The 18423-nt window shown below is 31.4% G+C and overlaps 4 protein-coding genes and 1 pseudogene across 6 annotated transcripts in view; 3 read left to right on the top strand and 2 right to left on the bottom strand.

The window, feature by feature from the left end:
• Window positions 1–18423, top strand: part of LOC125862319 (cytochrome c1-2, heme protein, mitochondrial-like) — a 924866-nt gene that overhangs the window by 505413 nt on the left and 401030 nt on the right. The gene's annotated exons all lie outside the window — the stretch shown is intronic.
• Window positions 1–18423, top strand: part of LOC125862338 (uncharacterized) — a 533211-nt gene that overhangs the window by 457280 nt on the left and 57508 nt on the right. The gene's annotated exons all lie outside the window — the stretch shown is intronic.
• Window positions 118–1525, top strand: LOC125862328 (lamin-like protein). The gene is made up of 2 exons (XM_049542378.1): window positions 118–341; window positions 1056–1525. The coding sequence occupies exons 1-2, from the start codon at window positions 182–184 to the stop codon at window positions 1412–1414; spliced, it is 519 nt and encodes a 172-aa protein (XP_049398335.1). The 5' UTR covers window positions 118–181; the 3' UTR covers window positions 1415–1525.
• Window positions 2456–4342, bottom strand: LOC125862325 (probable WRKY transcription factor 40; annotated as a pseudogene).
• LOC125862296 (UDP-glycosyltransferase 73C4-like) lies at window positions 10923–13077 on the bottom strand. The gene is made up of 2 exons (XM_049542339.1): window positions 12302–13077; window positions 10923–11900 (listed from the first exon to the last, which is right to left on the bottom strand). The coding sequence occupies exons 1-2, from the start codon at window positions 13020–13022 to the stop codon at window positions 11137–11139; spliced, it is 1485 nt and encodes a 494-aa protein (XP_049398296.1). The 5' UTR covers window positions 13023–13077; the 3' UTR covers window positions 10923–11136.

Raw genomic sequence — 18423 nt, 5'->3', positions numbered from 1 at the left:
TAGGAGGTGTATGTAAAAGTGAATGATAATTGTTACCTAATAAATATGTACAATCTATAATGATGGTTTATCCAACTTTTTACCTTTGGATTCCTTTATATAAAGGTTGCCATCTAGCCTTAATTTTTAAGGTTAATAAGTAGTAGCAAATTAAAAACAGGACTTAGCTCTGGTCAATTACATGGCTCTTCATGTATTCTTCCTCATCGTCACCACCACCATCGTTGCCACGACCGTCTCCGCCACTGATCACATTGTCGGAGCTAACAAAGGTTGGAATCCCGGCATCAACTACACCATTTGGAGCAACAACCAAACCTTCTACGTTGGTGACTTCATTTGTACGACGTTCTGTTCATATTATCTGTCTTTTATAATTTTACCTAGATAGTTAATAGCGTGCTTATAATTTTTGTTGGTCTAAATTACCTTTTTATCTTTCCTTAAACGTCTCACTACTTAATACTCCCCAAGTTAGAAGGTAATGGTATTTTTTTTTTTGGGAAAAGACTTAAATTTGCGATCGAACTTTGAGGAAAGACACATTTATGTCATTTGTTAAAAGTTTGACTCATCTATGCCATTTGCGTTTGAGAAAAGGTTCATTCATGTCATTATTTGTTAACTGAAAAAATGACATATATTAGCCAAACTTTTAACGGATAGCATAGATGAGTTTTTTCTGAAAGTTCAATGGCATATTTGAGCCTTTTACCTTTAAAAATGATTTAATTATGACATGGCCGAATTATACTAATTGACTATGTGTAAAAATTATCTTTTGCACAATTGAAATTGTTTTCAGCTAACAAATGACATGAATGAGCCCTTTTCAAACACAGAAATGATATAAATGAACCAAAGTTTTAATGGATAACATAGATAAACTTTTTCTCAAAGTTTGATGACATATTTGAGCATTTTCCTTTTTTTTATTTAAAGAAATAGAACTACTCTATTTGTCTCAATCCAAGAAAATGGCATACTTTCTTATTTAGAAGTAAGCTTCTCATTTTATCATTAATGAGATGATTTACAAATGCATTTGGTGGCAGCATTTAGGTATCAAAAGGCACAACACAATGTGTTACAAGTGGACAAAGTAGGATACAATAATTGCACAATAGAAGGTGCACTAGGGAATTGGAGTAGTGGAAAAGACTTCATTTTACTTGACAAGTCCAAGAGGTACTACTTCATTTGTGGCATTGGTGGATGCTCTAATGGCATGAAGGTATCTGTTCTTGTTCACTCTATTTCACCTCCTCCTAGGTCAGACGTCGTCTCCGCGGTGCATTCTTCCGAAAAATCTGCTGCTCCGGTGACATTTCGTGGTAATTTTGGGTCGATATTGGTGTTCGTTGGATTATCAATGACCATATGTATGTTGCAGGATTTAATGAGTTTCGGCTAAGAATGTTAAGTAGTTTGGATTTTGAAATTGTTTGTTTAAGTCACTAGTACTATTGTGTAATTGTTACTTCGAAATTTGTTTTCAGTTTGAAATATATCTACTGTTATTTTTTCTTTAATTCATGTCCATTTAATAGGCACTCCATTTGTCTTGTTATCGATCTTCTTCTTTTTTTAGCACTCTGAGACTTATTTAAGCATTGTTTCCAAGCTTTTAAAACAGGAGTCTTGCGCTTTCAAAAAGAATGATCTATTTTTTTTTAATCTGTTTATCAAAAATGACATTTTTTTTTGGTAACATTTTAATTTCAGCTCCACGTGGTATGTTTAAGACCACAAGATTAAAGGATATTTTGATAGTATATTTGATATAACTTTAATTTAAAACCACAATATTGAAATGTCTTCTTTATTTTCTTAAACTTTATGTCAAGTCGAACTAAGTTATTCTTTTTTAAACAGGAAGTAAAATGTATTAGTTTGTTGAAAAAGAACAAAGGATTAGTGAGGTCATTGTATGGTGGTTGACTAATAAGGTTTCCTAGTATGGTTTCTGGCCTACTCTGTATTAGTACTAAACTTAGTGGCTGAGACCCCACTTCATCAATAATAATAATAAAAAAAAATCAATATAAAACATGTATATATTTACATCTTTACTTGAAAATAGTATATAGTAAACCATCAATTTGGGACAAGAATTAAAACTTCAAGCACTCACATACAAATTAAGTAGTAATAATAGAAGGATACCATTGACACTAGATGATTTTAATACTTAAAAGAAAGCAGAAATGAAGGCTATGTATATTAAGAAAAATGTTGTCACATCATGAACTTGCATTTCATAGCATACAAAAAGGGAATTCAAAATTTGGCTGCACTTTGAAAATAAGTCAATTTAATATATCCCATTCTCACTTGAGCCTCCTAGTCCAATTTAGCCTTCCAAACACATACTCTCTGCTTTTATCTGATATAACATGTGAGCTTAACTCAACCCCAAAAACTAGCTCATGAGGGAAAGATTGTCCAAGTCCATATAAGCAGACCATCAGTTCATTCCTCAACTAATGTGAGACTTTAAACCCACTCTAACATTGTACGAATAGTTGGTTACATTGTCTTCTCTCGAGTCAACCCTTCTTAATATTGAATAATTGTGTAGCCAACGTAACTACCCTCTATTTATGTGTAAGGGTAGTTTTTTCGTGAAGGGCAGCAGCAAGGACAGCTTTAAATTTGGGATCTCTGGTTAAGGATGACACCATTTGATCTATCAACAACTTGTTAAACTCTGGCTGCTTGTGACTATGACCAATTGTAGTAGTACTAGAGCCCTCACCAGCCTCTAGTACTACTTTTGAATGGTTATGTTGTCCTTCATATGTTGCTACTATAATGGACTTATCATCAACACTTCTTTGCACCTACAAAAATGTGTACTTATAAGTTAAAATTTGTAACAACTATTTTGACTATACTCTTGGAGTATAATTAGACACAACGTTTATATAATTGTACCTACGCGATCAACATACATATTAGGAAAGACATATCTGAATACCTAAAGACCCCTCTAAACTTGATACATTTTATTTAGAGTTCTTACCTTTTTCTTAACGGGGCAAGTAGGAGCAAATGAACACTTGAAGTACGCTCTCGGATACGGGTTGTCCCTCGTTATTTTCTGACCGTATTTACGCCACTCATATCCATCCTTCACTAGCTGCATTATGTCTTATATACATTAGCATATATACATGATATACAAAAAAAAATTACTTTAAAGGGAATGTGTAAATTAAGTTCAAATTGGATTTTACTTGATTAATATACTACATCTTTTTGTTGCTATTGGTGTAAGTTAACTGATTGTACCTAACGAGATATCTGTTTTATTTTCGGGATAACTAGTGACATATTACATGGACAGTTATCTTTTAGGTAACGTGATAATGCAAATTCAGCTTACGAGAGTTGTATGGTCAGATCTTTGAATGTGGCGATGATGTACTAGTACTCTTGATTTGTTGCACGAAGAGTCTTCATCACTTAGTTCCGAATTTACTCTAGAGGTGATTTTTTCAGCTTTTCGTTTTCTTGAGGTTCCACTAGTACTACAATTGTTCATGTATTGTTTTCTCAAAGTATTATAGTTGTCATACATAACACTCAGCACTTCTCGTAGCTTCGTGTTTTCACCACTCAATCTCTTTACTTCCTTTGCCAAATGATCACTTGCAGCCTAAACACACACATTTAGATCAATAGATTTAGTTAGTTAATTAATTATATACGTTTGATGGTATAAAAAAAGACATAATACATAAATGTGTCATTTAACTTGACATTGAGTGACATTATATGTCTTCCAACTGCAGGTGTGCTTGTAGGCACCTAAACTATCCAAAAGTTGAATAAGTAGACGCATATGTCCTATGTGGCATCCTACGTGTGTTATGCCACATATATAAGACGTGTGTGTCTACTTGCTTAACTTTTAAATAGTTTAAGTGTCAACTTTCGTACACCCAAAGCTAAAGGACATGAATGTCAGTTAATGCCATGTTAAAGAGCACACTAAAAAGAAGATTTACAAACCTCATCATTTGATGGCATGTCTCCTCCCAATCCAATTACTTCTTGTTGTTTCTGAAAGAAAAAAAAGTGAAGGAAGATATTAATTAGAGCATATAGTAGTGTAGAAATTCATAGATCGATATATTGAAAAGTTTGGACATACAATTGGTAGTTCATCAAGAGATGTTGTAGAATTCAAACTCAAATCCAAGCAAGTATCAAGCAAAGTGAATTCCATATATATAGCCTTAATTGTTTCTTCAAATCAAATGTATTAATTAAGTAAAGTAAACTAAACTAATTAATTGAAAGAAGAAGAAGCAAAAATTTAATTAAATTTGTATGGAGAAATATTTGAAGAGAAGGAATAATTATAGTACTTATTAGAATGCAAATTTAAGAGGCTGAGATGGGGGATTACAGCTTATATTTATATATAATTTATAGTTGATGAATGTAAGCTTCATTAAAAAATATCTTAGTACTAAATTTATTTTCTTGTTGATATGTTGAATTTACTTCCCCTTTTAGTCAAAGTCAAGCCAACCCTTAGAAAACATGTGTGTGTACAAATTAAAAGCCAAAAGGAAAAAGTACTTGCTCCGTTGCTATTATATTAGCCAACCATTTAGGTTGGTAATGAAGAGTGTGCTAAGGTAAATACGTTTTTTAATTTGGTCCCAACTTACATTTATATTCTTTGATTTTTTTTGTTGTGTACAAGTAGACACTTAAATTTATATAAAGTGGGACAAGAAGACACACATTTCCTACGCTACATTTTATGTGACAATTTACATCCTACATGGTGTTCTACATGTAGTATGCCATGTAGGACTCATGTGTCTACTTATTCAACTTTATACAAGTTTAAGTACATACTTGTGTACACCCAAAGTTTGAAGGCATAAATGTAAAACGAGGTCAAGTTAAGAGACAGTTTAGTATTATGCCTAAAAAAAAGGTTGAAGAAAATAACAATTTAAAAATAGTATTTCCACCGTTTCAACTTCACATCATTAGTCTTATTGAGTTCAAGTTATATATACTCTGTCGACTGTCAGCAATGTTGTTGTTAAGAAAACACTCAAGAATCAAGTAATTCAATTGGATGATAAAAATCAATAAGTAAAACCTATAATAGCAAAGCAGAGAAATTTGAAATTATTAGTCACCCCACGCCCCACGCTTGCTAAAGAATATCGTGCCTTTCTAGTAAAATAGAGCCGTCTTTTGGAGCCTCGATCTCAAAAAAAGGAGACGAAGCACATGTAAATTTGTCCCTTTTAGTCTTAGCTTGATTAGTTTTTTTTTTTTTTTTTTGATTTCTCATTTAGTGTCGGTGTCTGGAGCCCACATTGAAGCCCCCGACTAAATCTAAATCGCGCACTGCAGGGCTCATTCAGGGATGACTCTTCCAACAAAATTTTCTCCATATTTAGAACTCAAATTCGAGATCTCTGATTAAGGGTGAAGCAATTCCACTAGTGTATCACAACTTATGTTGATTAGCATAATTAGTAGCTTTTCTTCTTGTCATTTTATCCCCAATAGTTGGCGGAGGCGGGAATAAGACATAACACAGTTTTACAAGTCAACTAAAGTCGAAAAGGGAAGGGAAGTAATATTTATTTACAGTTGTTATATTGCGTTTCTTATTTTCTGATCGGTCTTTTAATTAATAAGTAGCATAACTACAAGCGTATTTAGACTTAACATTGATTGAAATAGTTGACTTAACATTGATTGAAATAGTTGTTGGAGAGAAGACACTAACTTGCAACTATGGGGTGATGTTGAATCATACAATATGTACTGATCTTAGTCTCACATTTAGTGATAGTCAGTTATCCGTCAATTTTATTAATATAATAGATAATCCATCTTATTTTCAAAATTAAGAATCTCACGTTTAAAAGAAAAAAATGTAGATATTCTTTTAATTTACCTAAGAATGTAATTTTTTTATACTATTAACAACAGTGTGTAACTTAAACTCTTGCTTAGCTTCTATGTCCTAATTAATTATGTGACAAAGTTATAATTTTAGAGTTGATTAGTTTTTTTTTTTTTTTTTAAGAATTTCTTTTAAATGGTTAATTATTGTGATTTATAGTATTTTTTAGAGTTAATATCTCAAAAAGTCACTCAACTTTGATAATTTATCTAACCAAGTCATTGAACTTTATTTTGTATCAATAAAATCACTCAACTTAAACTTTTGTATCAAAAAAATCATTTAACTATATTTTATCATTAAAAAGCCAAGCTTTAAAATTTTTTGGTCCATATTCCCTGTTGTCACCTGACAACAATTGAATTCCATTCATCGTTCAATATTATTATGTTAATCACTTCCCTAATTGAATTCCAATTAACTAAGTAGTGGGAAAAATACATGTATGTACCGTATAATTTACTTGAATAACAAATGATATTAAAGGGATCAATAGCTAGGATTTCGCTCCTAAATGTGAACACACATAAATTCTGTACTAAGAGATTAAACTAAACAACTCAATGATCATTTCATGAAATATTGTTGAACTAATTCATGGACCAGATCCAACTGGTACTTGTTTTTGGTCAAAATGGCATCCAAAAGATCCAATTCCATAGCCATTTTATTTTTGCCTAATAAACTTCTGCATAGTTGATTCATGGAATAAAATTCGTGCATGTCGCCCTGTAAAACTTCAATTTCTTACTTCCATGACATAATCTATAACGGTGAATGTCAAAAAGGCAACATCTGGGAGCTCCAGCTAGCAGGAAAAGTTTTTGGCTGGTCAAAATTATTTTGGAGATTTAGTTGTATTTGATGATCCAATTACTTTGGATAATTAATACTAATATTCATTCAAGTTCAGTTGGAAGAGCATAAGTTCTATAAGCCTTATATATTTTTAATAATAAATTTAGTTGAATGATTTTATTGATATAAAGACCAAAATTGAGTGATTTTATTGATATAAAATAAAGTTTAATGACTTTACTAGATAAATTGTTAAAGTTGAGTGACCTTTTGAGATTCTAACTCTATTTTTTAATATAATTTTTAAACATATGAATATATTTTTTTTAAACTTAAAGCTTTTATGCATGGTCGAATATATAATTAAAGTTTAAAATTTTAAATTTCAAAATCTCAGTTATATCACATGAGTTAAAAAAAATAATATATAATATAGACATTTAAATCACATGATTCAAAACTCAAAAGGTCTTTTTTATATAAATTTCGAAGTCTTGTTTGACCCAATTAATATTATCAGTCACGTTAATTAACAAACTGTTTAGCATAAAAAGAATAAGAAAAATTCACACAGTATATATATATATATATTTATGTTTTGTAAGTTTAAAACAACTGAGTTGCCAAAAGACAAAAACAATCTAATATAAATAAAATCCCATCTAATTCTTGATCGAGACATGGAGTATTTAATTTGTTAATTATAATAATAATAATAATAATAATAGATAAAAAAAACACATTTTCTCTAAGTAGGGTCAAATTATATTTGTAAAAGTTGACATCACGATAAAAGTGAAATAGAAAATTTTGTTTGAATCGGACTTGCTTTTATAATCAAGATAATAAAAGGAATGGCTCTAATTTGATTGGACTGGAAAAAAGAAAAAAGAAAAGAAAAATGTGGACGGTGAGTACATGAGTCACATTGATGGACGGTGATCCAACAACTCTGAAAAGCTATATTTTACAAGTATTCCAAATATATTTTTTTGAAATGGAAAGTCAAGCATCATAAATATCACTCAACAAAAGATAAGTGGCTCTATTATATTTTTGACATGAATCCATCAAACTACTTTTACATATGAAAGAAAATGATCAAGACTTTAAGGAGAAAAAGTGCTCGAACCGAAATAAACAGGTATTATGTGGAAGTTAGTAAAGCAAATCTCGAAAGATCATGAGTAAGAAGATAAATGAGAAACATATCATAAGACATAAAAATTTAACGTGATTCGGTCAATCGACCTACGTTCACAAGAACAGATGAGCAATTCACTATATAAAAGAGAGTACAAAATATAAGGAGAAATAACTCCACCCAATTCACTCGAAATATAAAGAGGTCATACAAGTGATAAACTATCTCACAAATTCTCCTCCTAGACTAAATTCTCAAAGTCTCTAGGACTACATTATGAATGTTGATATGTTAGAAGGGACAAACATCTATTTCTAGAGTCTTAAACTTTGACTAGCCAAATATGAAGACTTTCTGTTTTCGAAAAAAAAATCCATTTATAATAAGAAATCAGGGCAAATACCCAACAGAAAGAACAATATGTACAATATAGGTGTAGGATTTCTTTTTTAGACTAAATAGCAAAGTAATGAGAGAATAATATTGTAAAATATGGGATACAGGTTAAAATATTAAAGTCTTAGTGGGGTAACAAGTGATGAAACATGTCTTAGTTATTACGTAAGTTACACCAAAAAATAATGTCTACTTTCATCAGTACCTCATGCAAATTAATATTATTATTATGGCATAATACATAAATTAAACCCTAAATTTGGCTTCAAATTTTAAGTATGACCTCTAACTTTTATAGTGCACAAGTAGGCACTTTAACTATCCAATTCTTAAACAAAAAAACACGTGAATCCAACAGCCAAATTGTGTGATATACAAACGCTCCTACGTGGCTTATTGAGACACTCAGTGGCTGCCACGTAATTAAAAAATTACACATATTTTATAATTAAAAAAAAAGAAGAAATTAAAATACAAAAGGGTAGGGTCGTATTTTCTTTTCCCAATTTGCTTGATTTTCACTCAACATCGGAGCCCTAGCCCTAATTTCTTTGCAAATCAAAGTAAAATTGTGAAGATTTGTGGTCAAAGTTCTTATCTTTTGGATGTTTATGTGTTGTTCTTCCTCAATTTAGTCTAGTTATGTTAATTTTTGCTTTTTGAAAGTTTTTTTTTGGTAGAAGCTGTCACCATGAATGTAAATTCATTTTTTTTTTATACCTGAATTATTTGCAGACCAAGAAATCTTAATTATAGCTCTTTTAATACAATGACAAAAAAAATTAGAAGCCATTACATAAAAAACGACCAGAAATTGTGCACAAAAAGAGAAAAAAAGCTTGAGTACTAGAATTAGGAAGAAGAAGAAGAAAAATGGGATTTTGATTTGAAAAAAATAAAGATATATTTAAAAAGGATTCATTAAGGGTAAAATTGTCATTTATGTTTTTTTTTACTGTTGTGGGCCTCGAAAAATACCCCTGACGCGCCTGAATTGCGTCTCAATCACGCGTTATGCCAGGTTGGATTCGCGTGTTTTTTTGTTTAAGAATTGGATAGTTGAAGTGCCTACTTGTGCACTTTGAAAGTTAGAGGTCATACTTAAAATTTGAAGCCAAGTTTAGAGTCAAATTTATGTATTATGCCTATTATTATTATAGGCAAAATGATCTGGTGAACCCTTATACTTGTATGAGTTTGTATTGTGAACCCTTCTACTTAACCATTTATCAACTAAACTCTTAAATTCAATCAAACGAATATTTTTAAACCCCTCTTATCATGTGTGTACATCACTCGCCTTTTTAATAGATGACATGTCAAATCCATGTCACATAAATTAATAACATGTCATAATTATCTTCATTATTTATTTTTAAAAATTATTAAGCAAAGTTTTATTAAATAAAATATAAAATAATAAATTTAAATTTGGGACTCCACAGCGTAACATCTAAAATCCACCGGTGAAAATCACCGCCGCCACCACTCTTCTTGCCGGCAAGACCTATACAAAATCAGTAACCCTAAGCCGACACACCATCGGCGACCCCGGTGAGCCACTAGGGACCGCCTCTCTTCTCCATCCCCTCCGTCGTACCAATAAACCCCCCTCGCCGTCTCCCGTTCTGATGAAAAAAGATTAGCGCCGCCTCTCTCTTACTCCACTTTGAATCAATACTCCGACGAGCACCACGATAAATCAACGTCGCTTTCTCCCTCCAGTGATAACAACTTGAAATCTAACGACAAGAAGGTGTCAATGTCCTGCTAAAGGTGATAATAAGTGTGGAGAAGAAAGAAAAAGGCATTGGGGGGCAGGAATGGGGATGCGGCGAAATTAGGTTGAGTTGAAGGAAGAAGAGGACTTTTTAAAATTTATTTTTTCTTTTTTAAATTTTTTATTTTATTTTTTAGTTTTTTTTAATTCAATATTTTATTTTTTAGTTTTTTTTAATTCAATATATTATTTTTTAATTTTTTTAAACTTAATATTTTATTTTTAAATATGAAGTTCACTCGCCTGCACATGCGTGTAGTCACACTCTCTTGCCAACTCAACCATCTTAATGCCACATAAGCCTGGTCAATGGTCAGAGGGATTTGATAAATTGTATTTTATTGAGTTTAAGAGTCTAGTTGATAAATAATTAAGTAGAAGAGTTTACAATACAAACTCATACAAGTGCAAAGGTCCACCAGACTATTTCGCCATTATAGTATTAAAATGCATTTTGCTCGAACATATTCCAATGCGTTGTGTTTTCTCTGTATCAAAGCAAAGAGTTCACTTTCAATGGGAGACAATATGTTCTAAAATTACCAAAGTATCTTAATTTGAAATTAAGTTTGGGGAAGAATATTGATCGTCTAAGCTCAGAACAAGTAGAGAATTGTGGATATTATCAGACAAATTAGCCTGAGCATGACGGAGGAATATAGGCTAGCACCATTAATCACGTGCCCAACATTCATTGGTATTTGGTGCTAGTATTTTAAGTATCAAGTGGGCACCTTATTTTGATAAGTTGGTGCCTCATTCTTGTAACCTATAAATATTTTTTTTCCTTCATTTTTAAAGACATTATCTAAGGCAAACGTCCTCGAACACAAACATTCATGGCATCAATATTGAAGTTGAAAGCTTCATACGATTCTCTCCTTTATTTATTTATATCATAATATTCAATGGCTAGTAACAGGATCTAATGTGTGAACAAAGTCGTATGTTCTTGACCTCTTACAAATTTAACTGTACCACTAAATCATAATTAATCAGATATTCGTAAATCAACATAAGATTTCACATAGATTTTCCAACATTTGCCTACTTAATCAAGAAACATTAGCTAGACTTAAAACCCCCAATTTTTGCTTGTTGTGTGACATCTTCTATTAGTTTTGTCAAATTAATGTGAGATGAACCTCCTTCTTCCACAGCCCTTATTGCCATTTCTCCAAGCTTTTTAGCTCTTTCTCTTCTCATTTTTGCTTCCTCTTCTCCCCCCATTACTCTTTCAATAACCATCTTAATATCATCTTTCTTCAATTGTGCACACACTTTTTCATCCTCTAAAAACATCACTGGATTCTCCATACCACCCTTCACTCCTGTCTTGAGTACATTCACAATGAGCTTCTCATTACAAAATTGTTCAGCAAATAATGGCCAAGTGATCATTGGGACACCAACCGATATCCCTTCTAAGATCGAGTTCCATCCACAGTGTGTCAGGAATCCTCCTATCGAAGGATGAGATAGTATTAGTACTTGTGGTGCCCAACCATTGATTAAAATCCCTTGTTTTTCAACTCTTTCCTCAAAGTTCTCTTCATTTAGCCATTTTCTAAATCCATTTGATATGTGCCTAATGACCCATACGAAGGGTCGTTTAGATGACTCTAAACCAAGTGAAAGTTCAATCATTTGTGATGTTGGCAAGTGCGATAGACTCCCAAGACAAACGTAGAGCACGGAGTCTTGTTCCTTAGAATCAAGCCATTTTAGGCAGTGGTGTTCATCAATTGAAGCCTTGTTTCCTCTTTCAACTTTGTCTTGTTTCTCTTTGTTGCATAAGGAAACAGGACCAATTGTCCAAACCTTCTTACCTGTTCAGATATAATATAATTAAGTTGATAAAAAATATGAGCACTATAACAATTCAAGCTTCTAGAGGTAATTGTTTAAGAATTACACTTCCACTCGAAAGCATAACATATTTTCATTCGTACTAATAGTGGCGGATCTAGAATTTTCATTTAGAGGGTACGAAAGACAAAAATGTAGTGTCAAGAAATTGAACTTGGAACGTTAAGTACATTTTAAAAATTCCTTAATCACTGAGTCAGCCTCTAGTCTCATGTTCAAAGTTTCAAAATCTATATATATACTAAGAAGGTTCAGGTGAACACCCTCGCCCCTTCCTAGATCCGCCCTTGCTTACTAAGACATAATATGATGTAACAACTTTTAAATTTTGAGATAAGATAGTCATGGACTTTAACATTACCTTTAGCCTTTTTCACTCCTTGCACATATTGAGGTTCCAACTCCTCAAAGCTATTGACCACAATTCCATAAGCTTGAGCCTCTCCCTCCTTCATTTGGTCTCCAAGTTCTCTCCATTCAGGATTGCTTGGATCCACTAATGCTTTTAGTTGAGCTTTTGTCACTTCAACTTTGTCTGGAATTCCAGGCACTGAAAAGTATTCATTCTCAGAACCAACACTCTCCAACAACTTCCCATCTCTCAAATTATGCAAACACAACAACGAAAAACTTCCCATCCCATGAAAAACAATCCTAGGTATGCCAATCCTCTTAGCAACATTTGTTGTCCAAGGAAAACACAAATCAGAAATTAGACAATTTGGTTTCAAATCTTGCAACAACACTTCCACTTGTGTCTCAAGCATTTGAGTAGCATTAAAAAACTTCTTTATCATGTCAATTGATAAAATCATGTCACAATTTTCATAATCTTGTGGTAACCCTGCCTCTAAACTTGGAAACTCGAGGTGAATTATATGAATATTGAGTCCTTTATCGACTGCGCGGGCTATGACATTATTGAACCTTATGGCATTTAAAGGTGTCATAAGTATTGTGACAATAACACCTCTTTGTGCTAATAAACGAGCTATGTCTATTATAGGGATTGTATGACCTTGTGCCATAAAAGGAAGTAACACAAAGTGTGGTGGCTCATCATCATGAGTAAGAATTGTCATTTTGATATGTGTGTTGTGTTACCTATGTTTTAGTATGGCTTGTGTTTTTATATATGAAAATACTAGGCAGCAAGAAAGCCTTGGGGAAAAAGGAAAAAAATTGTGTTTGTATATTATTATTTTATTTTGGCTACTTGGAGGCCACGCTTGTCTATTATTCAAGAAAGACCGGAATGATCAACATGGATTGTAATATAGCGGTGGGACTATTTCACCCTTTATCAAAGGTCTCAAGTTCGAGCCCTAGATATGGAGAAAATTTTGTTAGGAGCCCATCTCCAAATGAACCCTACAGTGCGCGATCCGAATTTAATCAGAGCTCCAGTGTGAACTTCGGACACTGTGTGAAAAATTTAAAGACGGGGATGGAAGAAGCAAAAGCACCGCACCTTACTATTTGAAGTAAAATTAAAAAGAATATTTATATTAAAGTGAATTCAATTATTTACATACTCGCTTTAGTCCATATTGAGTGATATTCCAAATTATGTACCTAAAAAATGTTAAAAGTAATCACATAAGACACCAATATGTTCCAAATTGAGTTTGATAGACAAATAGGTGATGTAAGGGCATACATAAGCAAACTGAGAGTTGTACCCTTCTTTGTGTGTGTAGCTGGCAAGTGGCAACAAGCACCAATAATTCATGGATGATTAGTGTCATCTATACTACATTTAAACAAATCATGGAGAATCTTGCAACAGGACAAACTGAAATTAAACTTGTCAGTTTTCCAAGACACGTGGTCAAATTAATTGAAGATATACAAGATTAAGGGGTTATTTGGTTAGGAGTATTAGGAGAAATAGTCCATATATTATCTATAATATTATTTAGTAGAAATTTAGGTCTATGTATAACTAATTCATGGATTAGTTATACGCCCTACATGATATTATAGGATGTATTAATAAAACCTTTCATTTGGAGGTATTAGTAATACATAGGATTTAATATCATGGGATAAGTCTATGTAAAGACAAAAATATCCCTCAATCATTTTAATTATTTTATTTATTTTCGTGATTTTATGTTTTATATTTGTACTAGTAAATTTATTTAAATAAATTAGCTTACAAATTATTTAGAGAAAGTTATTTGTTACTAAATAAATCCAACACAAATCAATACAATATTTGAATGTGAGTTATTTGACATTTGCTAATTCAAAAGGCAAATATATCATCACATGACGTTTGTGATCTTAATTAAATGTATTACATATATACAGTGGCGGACCCAGGATTTTTACGAAGTGGGTTCAAGATATAAAAAATAAAATTAAAATGTGGCAATAGGGATTCGAACTTGGGCTGGCTGGGAAAAATGAACCTTTTTCACCACTCTGCCAAGGGTCTCACTTGTGTTAGTGGGTTCAAAAGTTAATATATACATATAAAATTTTAAAAATTGATCAAATATATATAAATATACAGTGTTATTTTTCAACGAAGTGGGTTCATATGAACCCACTTGAACCTCTGTAGGTCCGCCCCTGCATATATATATATATATATTAAAACTACAACTTACAATTTTTATGTGTAAATGTAGGTGATTTATTCATTTTTATTATTATTTACTGTCTTTTCGATTTTAAAAGTAGATGGTTTATCTTTTTTAAATTCAAATTGATAATTTATGAGTGATCGATTTATTAAGACGACAATTATTTGTCCTCAAATAATTCAAGTGAAAAAATAACCAACATGAAAACAAAATTGTTCTTCCCCTGGCTAGTTAGAATTCAATAAAAATCTTGTTCGGTAATTATCTACGTTGACCCAATTACATAATAATTTAAGGGTATAATGAAAAAAAAAAATTTTTATAGAGCTTTAATCTAAACACAAGATGAGGTGGAAATAATGAACCAAACACTTGATATAAATAAACAATGCATTACTAATACTAGGGGTGGGCGTTCTGTTCTTCGGTTCGGTTTAATCAAATTTCGGTTCGGTTCTTCGATATTCGGTTTTAGAAAAGTGTGCACCATATTTCACACCAAACTAGATCGGTTCGGTTCCGTTTTTTCTATTTCGGTTGGGTTTAGTTCGGTGTTTTAAAATCAATTTTTCGGTGTCAACAAAAATAAAGAGAGAATATGATAAAGTAACAATTGTTATTCACTTCACACTTCAAACTTCAAAGTAACAACTAACCGTCTAACAATAAAAGGTAAGAACATCAATTTGTTGTTCTCACTTCAAAGTAACAACATAAAATGATAAAAAACGTAGAAAGTAGAAACACCAAGTTGCTGCTCAAACTTGAATTAAATTGAGTTTTGTTTAGTTTAGACTTTAGGTCTTTAGGGTTTACTATTTTGTTATTAAGATTTTTGCTATTTAAGTTTAGCATCTAAATATAAAAATTGAAATGGGCCAAGTAAAGTTAAAAATTAAGTAATATAATAAATACTTTAAAATTTATTTAATAAAACTTCGGTTCTTCGGTGCACCGTAGTTTCAGGACCCTTACACCGAACTCCAAACCGAAGAACCGAAGTTCCGAAAAAAAACTGACACCGAACCGAAACACCGAAGAACGGAATTTTTTCGATTCGGTTCGGTTTTTCGGTATTTATGCCCACCCCTAACTAATACATGCACTACTAGTCTCTGCATTATTAATTTTTGTACCAAACGACCCTTAAAAGTATAGTAGATAGACATTAAAGAAAGCAAACACTACAATGAAAAATTATTTAAATTGATTGAGTAACTTTCTAAGTGAAATATCAATAGTTGGGTGACTTTCTAAGTGAAACCTCAAGAGTTGAGTGACTTTTGAGTTATAAAACAAAGTTGAGTGACTTTCTAAGTAGGAGCGAATTAATGTATTAAAATTGGATCACCGAAATCTATGGTCATCCGACTAAACTCGATATATTACTTGTATAATTATTAAAGAATATATTAAATATAAGCTTGCAGAACCCACCCTCAAAGTGGCTAGATGGTTCACTGGTTTGAGGGTCGAATTTCAACACTAAGATCCCAAGTTTGATCCCAGCCAGGAACTAGGATTGTTTATGGTTATGGTCAAACAACCAAATCGAACCGCAATCCAAATCAAACCTATTAGAAAAATCAATATTTGGTTTGGTTTGGTTTTAAATTTTGAAAACTGATACTATTTGATTTGATTTTGATTTTACTAAAAAATTACCAAAAAAATAACCAAACCGGCCTGATAAATTAGATATATATAAATTTTATAATTATTTATATATTATTCATAAAAAAAATATAAATATTTTGTTAAATTTTAATTAACTTAAGTCTTTAACTTTATCATTTTCTCACGCTCAACACTTAAATTTTAGCCCAACTCTTACAATCCTAGGTCCAAGTCCATCAAAAAAATTTACTTTAGTCTTTACCTACCCTACCTCACATAAGATAGTCACATTTTCTCTTAGTTGAATCACTTTGTTCGTGTAAAATAACTCTAGTATTGCTTAATTGAACTGACAATAACTTTCATGTGGATTGTTCATATACTAGGTGTTAATGTTTATTGAGATACATGTCCTCAAAAAATTTATTACTTTCAAACCAAAAAAATCAGAAAAACTGAACCNTGGTTAAACAACCAAATCGAACCGCAATCCAAATCAAACCTATTAGAAAAATTGATACTTGGTTTGGTTTGGTTTTAAATTTTGAAAACTGATACTATTTGATTTGATTTTGGTTTTACTAAAAAATTACCGAAAAAATAACCAAACCGGCCTGATAAATTAGATATATATAAATTTTATAATTATTTATATATTATTCATAAAAAAAATATAAATATTTTGTTAAATTTTAATTAACTTAAGTCTTTAACTTTATCATTTTCTCACGCTCAACACTTAAATTTTAGCCCAACTATTACAATCCTAGGTCCAAGTCCATCAAAAAAATTTACTTTAGTCTTTACCTACCCTACCTCACATAAGATAGTCACATTTTCTCTTAGTTGAATCACTTTGTTCATGTAAAATAACTCTAGTATTGCTTAATTGAACTGACAATAACTTTCATGTGGATTGTTCATATACTAGGTGTTAATGTTTATTGAGATACATGTCCTCAAAAAATTTATTACTTTCAAACCAAAAAAATCAGAAAAACTGAACCAAACCGACGGTTATTTTTTTCATTTGGTTTGGTTTTAGAAATTTTAAAAACCGACTAGATTGGTTTAGTTTTGATTTAGCCAATAACCTATCCAAATTGAACCACGAACACCCCTACCAGGAACAATTCGCTTCAATCTTTTTTTTATTAATTAAAAACACGTTTTCAAAAAAAAATGAAATTCTAAAAGCTCTAACATCAAAAGACTTCAAATGGTTTCGTTCCTACCCACTTTTCAAGTTCCAACAATATTTTTTCTTCTCTCTTCAAATTTGCCTTTTCTTTTTCACACAAAAAATCTAAAAAAATCATCATTGTCAAAGTTTAAGGTAAAATTCTTTTTTTTTTTATGATTTTTCTTTTTAATAACAAACTAACAAAATAAAATATATATATATGACTTTAATTTTAGAATTTCCATAAAAAAAAATTTGTCATTACTTATAATAGAAATCATCAAGAACTAATGAATTGGTTATCTCAAACTTACATATTTTGCGGATGTAACTTGTAAGAAATGTGTGTTTATATTATATTATTAATTTTGAAGGGTGTGATTCCTTATATTTTTAATGTGAAAGGGGTGTTATTTCCTTCTTCTTTTTTAATGTGCAAGTGGTGTGATTCCTCTTCTTTATTATGAATATGTGATTCCGAATACAAAAGAGGTATAAGTCCTCTTTTTATTATGAATATGTGATTTTCTTATTGTTAAATGTGAAAGGGGTGTGCTTCATCTATTTTAGTTAGATTTACAAGGATTGTGATTCCTCTATTTTATTTCGACTTGCAAGGGTGTGATTTCTTTATTTTTTTTATTGTGAAAGGTATGCGGTTCTCTTTTATTATTTTAAATTTGCTAGTTAAATTTGTGACTAAATTGAATTGTTATTTGAATTTGTATGAGCATCTGTTAGTTCACATGTAGCTCCAGAAGCTCAAAGAGAGACAATTACGTCTTCTTCTTCAAATGTTGATTGTATTCTTTGGGTTGGATCTCTTAAACGGGATCCCAAAGAAAGAAAACTCATATTTGAATATGATTCCAATATTCGAGATGTTGTGAGGAGACATTATATTTTGATGGAGCCTTATCAATCAAAACTTCGTGTATATCGTAAAACAACATTTGGGACTAGGAATCGCCAATTTAATCCTGAGTAGTTTAATGCTCCAAATTTTGCTTGGTTGGAATGCATAAATGATGATGCTACATTTTGTTTGTGTTGTTATCTCTTCAAGAATAAATTTGAAAGTCGTGGCAA

This window comes from Solanum stenotomum, chromosome 4 (genome assembly GCF_019186545.1).
Source record: "Solanum stenotomum isolate F172 chromosome 4, ASM1918654v1, whole genome shotgun sequence".
Taxonomy (NCBI): Eukaryota; Viridiplantae; Streptophyta; class Magnoliopsida; order Solanales; family Solanaceae; genus Solanum; species Solanum stenotomum.
The sequence above is the reverse complement of the archived record's forward strand: the minus strand, read 5'-3'. Positions and strand labels throughout refer to the sequence as shown.

Bases quoted from the DNA above. Each gene is read 5' to 3' on its own strand.
- LOC125862328 (XM_049542378.1), top strand. From the start codon at position 182: ATGGCTCTTCATGTATTCTTCCTCATCGTCACCACCACCATCGTTGCC. The intron at 342-1,055 runs GTACGACGTTCT...ATTTGGTGGCAG, and splicing joins CTACGTTGGTGACTTCATTT to CATTTAGGTATCAAAAGGCA.
- LOC125862296 (XM_049542339.1), bottom strand. From the start codon at position 13,022: ATGACAATTCTTACTCATGATGATGAGCCACCACACTTTGTGTTACTT. The intron at 11,901-12,301 runs GTAATGTTAAAG...ATATCTGAACAG, and splicing joins AGGAGTGAAAAAGGCTAAAG to GTAAGAAGGTTTGGACAATT.